We start from the raw sequence: 13,613 nt of genomic DNA, 5'->3' as shown, positions 1-13,613 counted from the left end.
GTGCTCATTCTCTTCTGCCAACCTGATGAGAATATTCAGGAGTATATCCTCTGAAAGAGAAGTGAATGTTTAGATAGATATTCTCCTGACTTATGAATGGCTGACCTACAACAAAGTTACATAACAGACACATCTATAACTTACGATATGATGTTTAATGAACACAAACCATTAGGTCAGCCAAAAAAACTTTTAAACTGAATTGCACAGAGTCAGACTAATTAAATTAACATTTAACTGCAGTATCATTTAAAATCTTTTTTAGATAACAAAAAATACACACACTGTTAATCTATAGCTTCTAGAAGTGTCTACTTGGTATCTTTTAGACTTATAACTAATGGAGGGTTAACCCCTGTATTAGTGTGAAGTTAGACACTGTTCCTTCCTTTTCATTACGGTATATTTATTTACTGAAAATCCTCTCTTAGTTTTTTTTCTCTTGATCAAAGCACCACTAAAACATGCTTCTTCTCATTCTTTTATACGAGTAACGTTTATTTTTCAGACAAGTGGATACACTGACAGATTCACTAAACACAACCACACACCTCTGAGGCAAAGGATTTTGTTTATTATGCTTCAGAATGACAAATAATTTTAGACATTTTTTTCAATACACAAGCAAAATCTTTATAGACAATCATTAGCTAGTTGAAACCAGATAAAATCATTTGTACACATATATTTTACAATAGGTACTGTAGCAGGACACCAGCTAAAGCAATATGCAAAAGAGTATTGCTATTTCTTTTATATAGTACAGCTAATAATTACAGTTTGATATGAAAAGCAAAAAATAAGTTATTTAAATATCAATTACATATACAGAATGTGCAACACTGGCCCACCATTTCATATATGTAATTAGCATTCATTTTGTGTTATAGAAAATTCAAATTTTAAGATGATTTTGATCAGTAATTAGCTTGGAAAAGTTAATTATTTTATTAATGAGGGGTGACACACAACTGGGAATCAGCAAGTAAGAATCCGTCAGCTTAGAGTGATGCCTAATCCTGATCACCCCTCCAAAAAAAGACAAAATAACTGTCTGCTTGTCTTCAGACATTCGCCAATTAGAAACAATGTCTTTTCCAAAAGAAAAGTCCACCACTGTATGTCTCTATAAAGTGCATTTTTACAGTAACATTTTATGAAACATATATTTACATTTTGTAAAACTCCCAGAATCACAAAATCCCAGAGTTCCCCCCTTCTGATTGAGTTTGTTTTTAATAAAGGCATCCACTTCAAGGAAAGATCTCCTGATTTTCTGCCGCTATTAAGACATTTTGTTTGAGTTGGAGAGCCACAGTGGGCCTGATGGTAATTGTGCTGCAACAGATACAAAACCTTAAATAGAGCAAAACCGGTTCCCCATAAAAGGTGCCACAGTGTGTGTGTGAAAAGCTTTGAAAACTCACAGTTACATGATCGGCATAACACTTTTGTCCTGAAGCTAATTATTCAGCCTTGTTTATGAGGCTGCGCACACAGCAGCCAGCAAATCAAATCCCAGGAATAACACAGTCAGAAACACTGGAGCAGACTGGCCAGAGGAGCATGTAGCCTGTGATATGAAGGAATATCAGTGAATATACGCCTTGTGCTGACGTGGCTGATGTTTACACAGTTCACACTCGTCTCTCTCTCATTTAACATTATTTTACCCTTCACTTCCTCTGTCAGATGCATTTCTCGGAAGTGAAAGTCATGTCTGCTTGCTGTGAGTGTGCATATGCTCTCTCTCTCTCTCTCTCTCTCTTTTTCTCTCTCTCTCTCTCTCACACACACACACACACACACACTGTGCTTAATTGTTTTTTAAAAATATGCTACCAAATAAATTTTCTTCAGCCTACTTGAAACACTTGGATGCTGACTCACAGGGTGTGGTGAAGCCTGATTGGCTGCAATATACTGCTGTATGTAATCTAAAATCAATCTAAAAATGCTTAGTTTGAACAAGTTTAAGTTGAATTTCTGACCATGTGCTTTACTCTGCTGAAAGCTGGAGTTTGAAAAAGGGCAAAAACAATTCCCATCAAAGCACTCGCAGCTGCAAATAATATACATTAAATATAACAACATCCACTGCTGGAAGCATCAGTTCAGCACAAATGACACTGCAGAAAGTGAGGAGTATATTCATAAGCATTTGTATGAAAAGGTGGTAAAGCAGCTTCAAATGAATTTAGCATTATGTCATCACTTTAGTAATAAAGGCTGATCCTTTAGATCATGCTGAGTAATGTGTTGTTAGATACTGTGTATTGGAAAATTAAATGCATTCTGAGTATACAATATTTTCTCAAACTAACTGAAGATAAAAAAGCCAATGCATCTTTACATCTGAATCACTTGGCACTGGTGATGAGTGAATATTTCTTGAAATGGCTTTGTTATTGTCTGTACAAATATACTGTACTGTCTCCACTGTCCTGAAAATAAAGGAAGCGTAATCCTCAGTTAGAACTGATGTCCCAACATGTCAACTTTCTGCTTGAGAATTCCATTAATGACCAATGTCCTCCAATATCCATGTCTTTGTGAACATGAAATATCAACATAATATATAACTGTATTATTTTAACCTGTATTAAGTGGAATTACTTTGGCCAGGCAGCATTGCCTAGTTGTGCTTAATGGAGCACAATTTGTTTACCTTAAAACAGTAAGCACTTATCAAATGAAGGAAAAGAGAGGAAGTTTGATTAAAAGTCCATTTTCTTTAAAATCCTTACAAAATTTCTAAATGTCCAGAGAAAGTTGTGCTGACAATAAAAGGCAATCTTCCCAGGTCATGACCTTTTCCTGCTCACAGTTACGAAGACCTTGAAGACAAAAAATACTTCTTCATGGAAGCCACACAGTTCTTTTCTGTAAACCTCAGCAGGAGTTAGCAACAGATGAAGATGAAGGTGTTCTTAGAACACTGCAGTTCTGCCCAGGTTCCTTCCTGTCCTTCAGTGCTCAGCTCTCCACTGGAGACTCCACCAGACTTGATTCACAGCTAAGTCTGTTCCAGAGTAGCTTACTACAGCTCACACATGGGTCACAGCAGTCCTCCAACGTGTTAAGACTGTGTTGCACTGCTGGCTGTGACTAGTCTGGCTTCGCTAAGCAGCCGGCGTATATGTCTCTCCTCCTGTAGCCCCGCCTCCCGCACTCCGGTTTCTGTTAGAGCTGACAAATGGCCCAGAGTCTCGTAGCCTGCAGCCAGAAGGAGGTCCGAATACATGGGCATTCCAATGGACACCAGCCAATCCGAAACAGAGCTCAAATGAACTGGAGATGTAGGCTTTCGGCAAAGGTCTGTCAAACCTCCTGAGGGAATCTGTGGAGAAGACATGCAAAAGAAACATTACATAAATACACACACAATATGCATAAAGTATTGGAAAACCTACTCCTTCACTGTTTTAAAGAACATCTTAAAACTTTGGGCATCAAAAGAGCATTTTAGAGAGACAAAGTCTCTCAAAAGGAAAGAATGGCCCAGATAAGAAGGAACCAGTTGTGTTTCTGTATTAGGTTTACAAATAATTCTTCTTTTTCTTCATTTGTGAATGGCATTAGAAACTGTTTTCATAGATCAACAACTTCTGGAAAGGCTCCTGAGCCCATGCAGTGATTTCCAATGAATTCCAGCATTTAGCATTAACCATTGGCCTTGTGCATATTCTCTGAATCTGTTGATGTTATGTACTGTAGATGGTGGTATATCTAAAGTCCTCACCATTTTATGTTAAGGAACATTGTTCTAAAATTGTTCCACAATTTAAGATGTTTTTTAAAGATTGATGAATCTCTGTCCATATTTTCTTAGAGACGTTGCCTCTCTAAAATGTCCTTTTTGTACCTAGTAGTTGCAAATTGCTGAGCTGTTTTTATTAGAATAAAATATAGATCTATGTAATTTTCACATCAATACATTCTATTTATTTTTAATCTATTTTTTTTATTTTATTTCAAAACCGTTTGACCAGTGGTAGGATGGTCCCCCCTTAAATGTGAGTCTTGGTCCTCCCAAGGTTTTCTTGAGGGAGTTTTTCCTTGCCTCCGCGCTCACTGGGGGTTCTGTATTATGTATATTCTATGTTTAATGTTTTGCCTGATTCTTTGTCCTGTAATCATGTTTCTGTAAAGCTGCTTTGTGCCAACACCTGTTGTAAAAAGTGCTATACAAATAAATTTGATTTGATGATTTGATTTGATATTTACATTTATTTACATTTTAGGCAGCGTCCAGATTTTGTTGGAATTGGAAATATAATGAGAAACATCTCTTGTTTAGACATGGTGTAAGTCAAGCCTTTAACAAGATTGCAGTGCTAATGCTTATGCCTAATCTGCATCTGGGAAACCAGCAAAAACTCTTTACTTAATTACAAACTTTTACAAATTCCCCAGATTCAGCATCTGAAGATGAAAAACAGGTGATCATGATTAGAGCTAATTGAATGCATGAGTCACTCACAGCCATGCGGTGGTCCTTGCGGAGCTGTTTAACTCTGATCTGGTCCAGGGTAGATGCCATGTCCTTCACTGGCTGCTGAAAGTCTTCAGAGTATCTCTGCACCAAGGCCTGAGGAATTCCACAGCGGCCATGCTGGAGAGAAGCAGAGAGGTAGGAGAGTTGAGACAAACAGATTAAAAAAAAAGCATTAAAAGCAAGATTAAAAGCATGCAAGGCAGGTTCACTATCTGTACAGCTTCATAAGGGAAAGAGAGACTCATGCTACTTGATCATTTGCCAGGTTCTGAAAGTAGAAAAGTTATTTTAAAGTAAAGATGGGATCATCACAGTGCTGCTGCATCCAGTACAGCTACAGCTAGTCTAAGTTTGAAAGACAGAGTGAATTAGCAAGTCATATATGTACTTCATGTGGTTTTTATTGTACTTTAGGGCTATCCAGAAACCAACCCTGAGCAATGAGTGCTTGGAAACAAAGTCTGACACAAACAAGCAAAACTTTTATGCACCAGTTAAAGATTTATGAGGCGAGTGAGACTTAATCATTTCTTTAATACGAGAGAAATTATGTGGCCTAATGAGTCGTAACAGTGCACCAAAGCTACTGTGAATAGTGAGGACAGAAACCAGACAGATACTTGACTCTGCGAGACAGTTTAATCTGTTGGGACATCCGACATGGAGAAACAATTGGAGCTCTTAAAAGCTGACAGCATTCCAAGCAGATGTGCTTAAGGTACTAACTGGAGACTTTATTACAAGTTAATTACAGGGTGCTTAAATTATATAAATGCAATCAAGTTGAGGAAAAGATGACTCAAGTCCAGCACGTGTTTAGTGGTCCTAGTGGATTCATTTTAGTGGACGAGTATCATCTGACTGCATTGTTTCCAGCACAAATAAGATGGATTGTAGCCAATCTGCACTGCAACTTTAACTCAAAACAACTTCATTTACTCTCACCGAGGTCTTCCCCAACTGCCAAGCTAATTAGTTTGGTCCGAATTTAAAGAGCAATGAAAACTCCTGACACCTTGTGCCCTCGTAAATGTAAAAACAGGAGCTTTGCCTGCTGCAGTTTTGGCAAGAATAATTTTCACCTACATTCTGACCTTAGTGTGTCCCAGTGGAGGCCTTGGCAACAGGAAGTTAACTTTTAAACTCAACAGTACTTAAGCCTGTGTAGAAAATGTAACTTGGACTACTGTTAAAGTTCCCTTCTGCTATAGTAGATCACTTTTACTCTAAAGTGTCTGCTCCACACCCAGCAGACCTGGGCCACCCCGCTAATAGGCTAAGAATTCTAAATTACAGGCCGGCCAAATCCACAGTTACACTCTTTCCATCCAGATGGTCTCCCTGCGGACTTGGCTTGTGCAGTACAGGATCCAAACACTAGACCACTGCTATTGCTGGCATGGTACAGAGGAGCGGTAAAGGATACCGAACATGTGATAGTTATGTCTGTAGCAAACCGAGCATTTTAGAATATGAAAATCAAAAGGCAAGCGGTTCACAGACCAGCCGCTACCAATTAATAGCTCAGTGCCAGCTGTGTTCTCATCATGGATACCTCTGTTTTGATTAACAAATGGAAATTTAATGGACTTATTAAAGTAATGGACTGATGCGAGGGGAAAAAAATATATTTTATGGCACTTCAACAATTTAGTGAGTAATAAAGAAGTCATTATGACGAGACATTTTATTGCAGTTTACATTCTTTAAAGATGAACTGACTTCTGCCACACGCGTTTTGATCTATAACTGTAATAACATTAGTCATCCTGCCTGTTATGTTGTGTTTTTTGTTTTTAGGATCAGGAAAGTATGATCTATTCAATATGTCAGTACTGAAAGCTGCCATTATAGTAATAGAATAGAAACAAGCAGTATCCTATTCAACCTAACACAATAAATAATCAGTTTAAGTATTTGGGAAATATTTTTATACATTTCTGCTGCAGATTAAAAAGAAGTCTTGACAAAAGCAGACTGTTAACATCTTATGAAATAAACAACTTCAATGTTGTTTAAACTAAACACGTTTTTCAATCTTAAAACATGAAAAATATATTAATCAAATTAATATGATCAGCATAAACATTCTATTGTGGATAGTGTTATCTTTAATAGTAGTATCAGAACATGAAAACTGGACTATTTTTATTTACTTAATCATTAGTAGCATTTTTTTTTATCTGTGCACATAAAGTACCAAACCCTAAACTAGGCTGCATTTCTAATATTAATTGACTTGTTTTCATTGAAAGGTTTTGTCAGCACCATAGACCACCATGTGTATGGAGTGAATTTTGTGCCAAAAGTTTTACGTAAAAAAATAAAATCCACAATCAAAATTTTAAGAATCAAAAGTAAAACATGTATGTTGCAAATTCAAAAGAGAAAAAATATATATCAAATATATATATTTAAATATACTTGGTTATTTTATTATTCTTTGCACTTATTTGAAAATTATTTTAGTTTGGATTTTGCCAGTCTTTGCTTTCATTTTTGGATTTTTTTGGATTTTCTGTGGATTTTTGTGGATTTTGCTGCTAAAGACTTTTGCTTCTGGAATCTCTCCTTTGCTTCTGCTTCATTTTTTTGGTTCTGATTTTTGGCACACTTTTCACGGGTGGGCGGGGCTTAGAAGAAGGCGTTCCCCTTTAATCTCTATTGGTCACCTACCCTGAACCCTCGTCTGAGACAGACCACGCCCACCCCGCCAGCTTCAAGCGCTCTTCCAAACATGGCAGAGCGAACGGGGTTCAGCTCACAGCAGCACCAGCAGGTACTTTTCCAATTAAATTTCATACAGACGTTATGTTTAATGTTATATTTCTTTTTTAAGTAAGTGTTTAACTCTATTAAGATGCTCATGTTAGCGGGGTGTGCTAAATATCCATGCTTAAATTATACTAGTTAGTTAGTGAACACTAACCTACCTAGTCAGTGAGTTAGCTAGTTTACCTAGGTCATCTGGTCAGTGAGTTAGTGGGTTAGCTAAGCTAGTTAGGTTACCTAGTCAGTGAGTTAGCTAGTTAACCTAGGTCATCTGGTCAGTGAGTTAGCTAGCTACTTAACCTAGGTCATCTGGTCAGTGAGTTAGTGGGTTAGCTAAGCTAGTTAGGTTACCTAGTCAGTGAGCTAGTGGGTTAGCTAAGCTAGTTATTATGCCCCAGGGTAAAGCCAAGTAAGTGCTGGTTAAGGTTAACTAGCTAACTCACTGACCAGATGACCTAGGTAAACTAGCTAACTCACTGACTAGGTAGGTTAGTGTTCACTAACTAACTAGTATAATTTAAGCATTGATGCTCACATATGTAGCATAGTCAAAACTGCATTCTTCCACTTAAGAAATATAGCTAAAATCCGCAGTATACTCTCTCTCGAAGATGCTGAGAAGCTGGTACATGCATTCATAACCTCCAGGCTGGACTACTGCAACGCGTTGTTGGCTGGAAGTCCACATAAATTACTCCATAAACTCCAGCTAGTTCAGAATGCAGCCGCAAGAGTGCTTACCAGAGCTAGAAAGTTCGATCACATTACACCTATTCTTTCATCCCTACATTGGCTACCTGTTAGATTTCGTATAGATTATAAAATACTTCTCCTGACGTATAAATCCCTCAATGGTCTGGCCCCGCATTATCTACAGGAACTCCTTACTCCTTACAATCCGCCGCGTTCACTCCGCTCCCAAGACGCTGGCCTGTTATTAGTCCTGCGTATTAGAAAAAACTATGCAGGAGGAAGAGCGTTCTTTTATAAAGCTCCCCAACTTTGGAATAACCTCCCTATTAATATACGGGACTCAGACACACTCTCAATCTTTAAATCTAGACTCAAAACATTTCTATTTGCTCAAGCTTTTGAGTAATGTCTCATTACAATTTTCTTCCTCTTACAGCTTATCCAGCAAATATAAACCCTGTCCTAATCATCTGCTTTCTCTTTCTCTCCCCATGTCCCGAGCTGCTGCTACCAGTGCCCATCCCACTCCAGCAGAGTTTTATAAAACCATTCTAACCCCTTTTTCTTCCCTCCCCTCTCTGTTCTCTCTCTCTGTCTTTCTCACATGTGCTGAGACGCCTGGCCGGCCGGTCTTCCTGGATGCATCCGTCTGTGGTTCCAGCTTTCAGGAATCAGCCCTGTCCTTCTACTCAGAATTATTACACAGCCCTTCTAACTTCTGCTTTTTTATCTCTTCCTTTCCTTTCTGTTTTCTCTATCTATCTCTTTTACATGTATGGAGATGCCCTGTTCCTGATGTTCCCAGCCTGGCTCTCCACTGCCCGCTGTGTCGTTCTCCGGCTCTGCAACCCTGCACTGATTACCATTAACACACTCAGTATCTGTTTCTGTATTAGCCATAGCTCTATAGTTTGTGCCCATCACATTCTTATATTCATAAATTAGTACCTGTTATATTAGCCATAGTTCACATTAATTCTCTGTACTGTTTTTGTTCTGTTATTTGTTTGTTGTTTGTTTGTAATGAGCGGGTCAACCCGAGTAGGATGGTTTCCTCGGACTGAGTCTTGGTTACTTCCAAGGTTTCTTCCTCTTAAAGGGAGTTTTTCCTTGCCACTGTGTCACCATAAAATTGGCATCTCTGTGGTGCTGCTCATAAGAGGCGTGGACCTGTTTTTCCTGTAAAGCTGCTTTGTGACAACCTTTGTTGTAAAAAGCGCTATATAAATAAAAAATTGAATTGAATATTTAGCACACCCCGCTAACATGAGCATCTTAATAGAGTTAAACACTTACTTAAAAAAGAAATATAACATTAAACAGAACGTCTGTATGAAATTTAATTGGAAAAGTACCTGCTGGTGCTGCTGTGAGCTGAACCCCGTTCGCTCTGCCATGTTTGGAAGAGCGCTTGAAGCTGGCGGGGTGGGCGTGGTCTGTCTCAGACGAGGGTTCAGGGTAGGTGACCAATAGAGATTAAAGGGGAACGCCTTCTTCTAAGCCCCGCCCACCCGTGAAAAGTGTGCCAAAAATCAGAACCAAAAAAATGAAGCAGAAGCAAAGGAGAGATTCCAGAAGCAAAAGTCTTTAGCAGCAAAATCCACAAAAATCCACAGAAAATCCAAAAAAATCCAAAAATGAAAGCAAAGACTGGCAAAATCCAAACTAAAATAATTTTCAAATAAGTGCAAAGAATAATAAAATAACCAAGTATATTTAAATATATATATTTGATATATATTTTTTCTCTTTTGAATTTGCAACATACATGTTTTACTTTTGATTCTTAAAATTTTGATTGTGGATTTTATTTTATTTACGTAAAACTTTCGGCACAAAATTCACTCCATACATGTGGAGCCTATAGTCTCGCTGTAAGTTTTTATCTTGCTTTAAAATTAGGATGAAGATCTGAGGATGGGTCTGAAGATGGGTCACATCAGTTACCAGTCTGTCCAAAATGCAATAAAGAGGTGGGTATTCTCAGGGTTCATCCAAGTTTTAACCAATACATTTTCATGATTTGTTCAAGGCAAATTTCATGACCATTCAATTTTTAAAACATTAGTGCAGACATGGACAATAAAACTAAAAATCAACTTAAACTATAGTTAAAATGTATTACTATGTCTAAAATAGATCTGATAAAAACATTGACACACAATATTTAATAAAAAAATGTGCGTCAGATCCTGGGAGCTCCATTGTGAGTCTTTTACACACCAATATGGAAATGATCCATTCAGGTGAACAGGTGTATTACCTTATCTGAGTAGGGTTCAGCGGTGAGATCAATGCCCTCTGATCCAAGCCTCTCTTCAAGCTGTGTCTCCAGATCAGCCAATTTGGCATGAGAGACCTTCCTGCCTAGGGACACTTTAACCCCTTGTATCTGTGGGCATGCAGTCTCTGGCAGGTCAGACAGCCAGGGTGGGGCCACAGCTGGTGCACTCTCTGCATCCCCCGGGGACACTGGAGTGAACAGTGTTCCATCAGACGGGCTTGTAGGGCTGCTCACAGGTTTAGGAGGCAGAGTTGGTGTGCTTGGGGTGGAGCCTGACAGGACCAGTGGGTGTCGTAGGCCGTTTACCAGGCGCTCTTTAGACTTTTTGGCAGGGACTGGAGGGGGCACTGGGGGCTTTTTGGGGTGAGTCCGTGGAGTTGGACTTGTAGGGGCTGAGAGGGACTGGGTTTCTGGAACTTCAGAACCTTGTACAGGGCAGGAGGGCTTCAAAGGAAGCTGGGTGGGCACTGGTGGCCTTTCAGCTTGACCTGGTCCAAATCTAGCCTCAGGTTTCAACTCTACTCTGTGCAGCTTCACCTCTTGGTGACTCTTCAGAGACTTTGCTGCCTCCTTCCTTTGGCCGAACTCCACACTGCAGTCCCGGGTTTTGCCTCGCTGCTCCTTCTTCTGTTCAAAGCCCTGCTCCCACTGCAGGTCCCCCAGAGAGTGTGAACGCTTGCACAGCACCAGGTTCTCCTGGGGTCCGTCCAGCTCCTCACAGCTACGGCTGGCCGGCATGCGGGACTTCTTCCTCAGGCCGAGACCCCGCAGGCTGAAGCCCTTAATTGGACGGGGAAGAAAGTGCTTGGGGAATTTACGCTCCTTCTTTGTCTGGTGCTGCAGCGCCTCGGTGGAGCGGGTCATAGGAAGAGTGGGATAGTCTGGAGACTGGATCCGGCCAGACTCGAAGCCAGATGAGCTTCGACTGGAGCGAGAGGTTTTGCGGTTCTTACCTGCAACACAAAGCTTCGCGTTCAAACATTTACACTTTTATATTAACAGTAATCTAATGTGTCATGTAGATAATGTACGCTGTTTATAACAAAATCTGTTTTGTTTATTTATGTGCTATTCTGACTAATACAATGTGTCACATGAATGCATATATTAAGCTTCAAATACTAATCTAACTTCTGCACACTATAATTCACCTAAAGTCTGACAGAGTTGATTACAGCAACTGTACAATGAATCTTAGAGCTTAACCATGCAAAATGCAAAAAAGCTGTTAGTGAAGTGATATGAAATGTTATGGGATAATGCACAGAATGTTAGAAATGTACTCATTGGTTGAGTCCTAAACTGAAGGCAGCTGCCGTGGTGCATTGCTGTACAGAAGTCAATGGCTTAAAAACAGAGTAGAAATGAAGTTACCTGAATCACAAAGGCAACAATACATCCTTACACTACCATGACATTGCTAGCTGATACCATATAATTAATTTGTTATGTCTGAAACACAGCCGGTATGCTGGTAGACAGTTTGTTTCTGTGTGTTAAGAAAGAGGCAGGGAAAGATAATAGATCAGGTTATTAAACACATTTGTGAACTGTTCTGCCAGTTTTTAAGACCACAGTATGTTGACTGTTTACACTGGTTCTAATTAAACACATTTTACGAGACCTATTATTAAAGTACAGCTGCCTATAGTGGTGAAACGGTCATCGATGCAGAAAATACAGAAAGAATATTTGTAATAAAGTTTGGAGAATAAAACCTTTACCTTAGACTGGCTTACATAGTATAATGAACACTGGCCAAGTTTACCCTGTACTGACATTTTTTATGTATTTATTTATTTTAAATTATAGTGAATTATCATAGATAAACAACTGAGCTAATAATCGAGCTAAAGATAATGTTTATGGAAACAAAACTAATATATTTTGATCAAATTGGACAAATGTAGTAAAACATGGGTCAATTTGACCTGGGAACGTTTTTGCTCTTAAGTACAGATGAACTTGGGGGGTTAAACAGTTTTGCCAGTTTAATTATGTATAATCTAGTTATAATCAGGTGGTTGTTAAGAAATTTACATGAATCAGAATAAATACGCATGAGATTTTACTGTGCAAGTGAATAAAAATGTACTGACGAATTCTCTGTACAGTGTTAACAATGGGATTTAGTGCTGAAGAGGGACACAGAAATGGTCTGTTAATGAGATCAGAAGGTTAATGAAGGTTTATTTTAAAGCTAAATATAACACAACATAATAGGATAATGAAAAAGAGAAAAAGAAAAGAACAGCAGCATAAATTCAGGTTATTCAGGGCAAAACATGTGACCTATCACATTTGATTCTACTACAAGCAAAAATGAAAAAGAGGCCTCTGAAGGACAACCTCATACTTCAATGCTCGACTACTGGCAATACATTAATACTGTAGGCTTATACAAGCCTTTTATGGAAACAGAAATAGGGAAGGAATGAGAAAAGATAAAATAACAGGAAAGTACAAAGATGAGTTAGATTACTGAGACCAAATGGGGTTTATTATTCACTACGACAGACTACACACATTTCCATCACACACACAAGAACACACACATTCACAGAGCCAGTATCATACAATGCCATAATGCGATTAAAAATGTTAAAAGAAAATTAGTAAATTTAACCAATTAAATTAACCAAATGGCAACTTAATCAGCAGTATATGGACATACAGTCCAATCCTTATATTAAAATACTTTAACATACAGATATCTACATAATCTCTCTCTCTCTCTGTTTTATTAGAATAACTTTTATCCATTTAATATCCTTCAACATAATTCTCTTTTCTTTAGGCACATTTGATTTTGTGCAACATAGCTGCTGAAAACACACACATGCATGCACGCACGCGTACACACACAAAAATTACACAATACTCCTGAAATTGAGGACAGCAAAAATTTGGTTTCAGCCTCCAGCTGTCAGCTTTCTCACCACTCAAACTTAATGTCGGCTCGTTGAGTTTGAAGCAGCAGACATATGGGCAAACAATGCAGATCTGTACAGTCAGTTGCTCTGAGCTCCTAGAAGTCTCTGTTTGTTTGTTCTTGTGCAACTACATCCTTCAGCACCTCAAAACCAAGCCCCAAAGAGTTGTGTGAGAGCATCCAGGAGACAGCCTGAAGGACACGGAGGAACACTACTGCTAACTGAGTCTGTTGTGCTGGGTCAGTGACTGGGAGACAGAGAGGAAGAAGCAGTGCTAAGAGATGAAGAGTGCAGTCTGTAGATGGAGAGGTTGTGATTATGTGCTTGGCAGAAAGACAGGAAAAGGAGGAAGAGGGTTTTGTGTGGAAGGTGGAATAGAGAGACAGCATGGCGGTTTGATCCAGAGGCGATGGTGGTGTCTCATTGGTTGTTA

The 13,613-nt window shown here is 38.9% G+C and overlaps 1 protein-coding gene across 5 annotated transcripts in view; it reads right to left on the bottom strand.

Annotated features, from left to right (window-relative positions):
• Positions 1-554: 554 nt before the first annotated feature.
• sash1a (SAM and SH3 domain containing 1a) overlaps positions 555-13,613 on the bottom strand; it is a 332,277-nt gene continuing 319,218 nt past the window's right edge. For all 5 annotated transcript variants that reach the window (XM_022665489.2, XM_022665493.2, XM_007255656.4 and 2 more), the window contains 3 exons: positions 10,227-11,200; positions 4,484-4,615; positions 555-3,340 (listed from right to left, as the gene is read on the bottom strand). In XM_022665489.2, coding sequence (XP_022521210.2) covers positions 3,080-3,340; positions 4,484-4,615; positions 10,227-11,200 — 1,367 coding nt within the window. In that variant the 3' untranslated portion in view covers positions 555-3,079. The remainder of the gene's footprint in view (positions 3,341-4,483; positions 4,616-10,226; positions 11,201-13,613) is intronic.

This window comes from Astyanax mexicanus, chromosome 1, assembly GCF_023375975.1.
Source record: "Astyanax mexicanus isolate ESR-SI-001 chromosome 1, AstMex3_surface, whole genome shotgun sequence".
NCBI classification, from domain to species: domain Eukaryota; kingdom Metazoa; phylum Chordata; class Actinopteri; order Characiformes; family Acestrorhamphidae; genus Astyanax; species Astyanax mexicanus.
The sequence above is the reverse complement of the archived record's forward strand: the minus strand, read 5'-3'. Positions and strand labels throughout refer to the sequence as shown.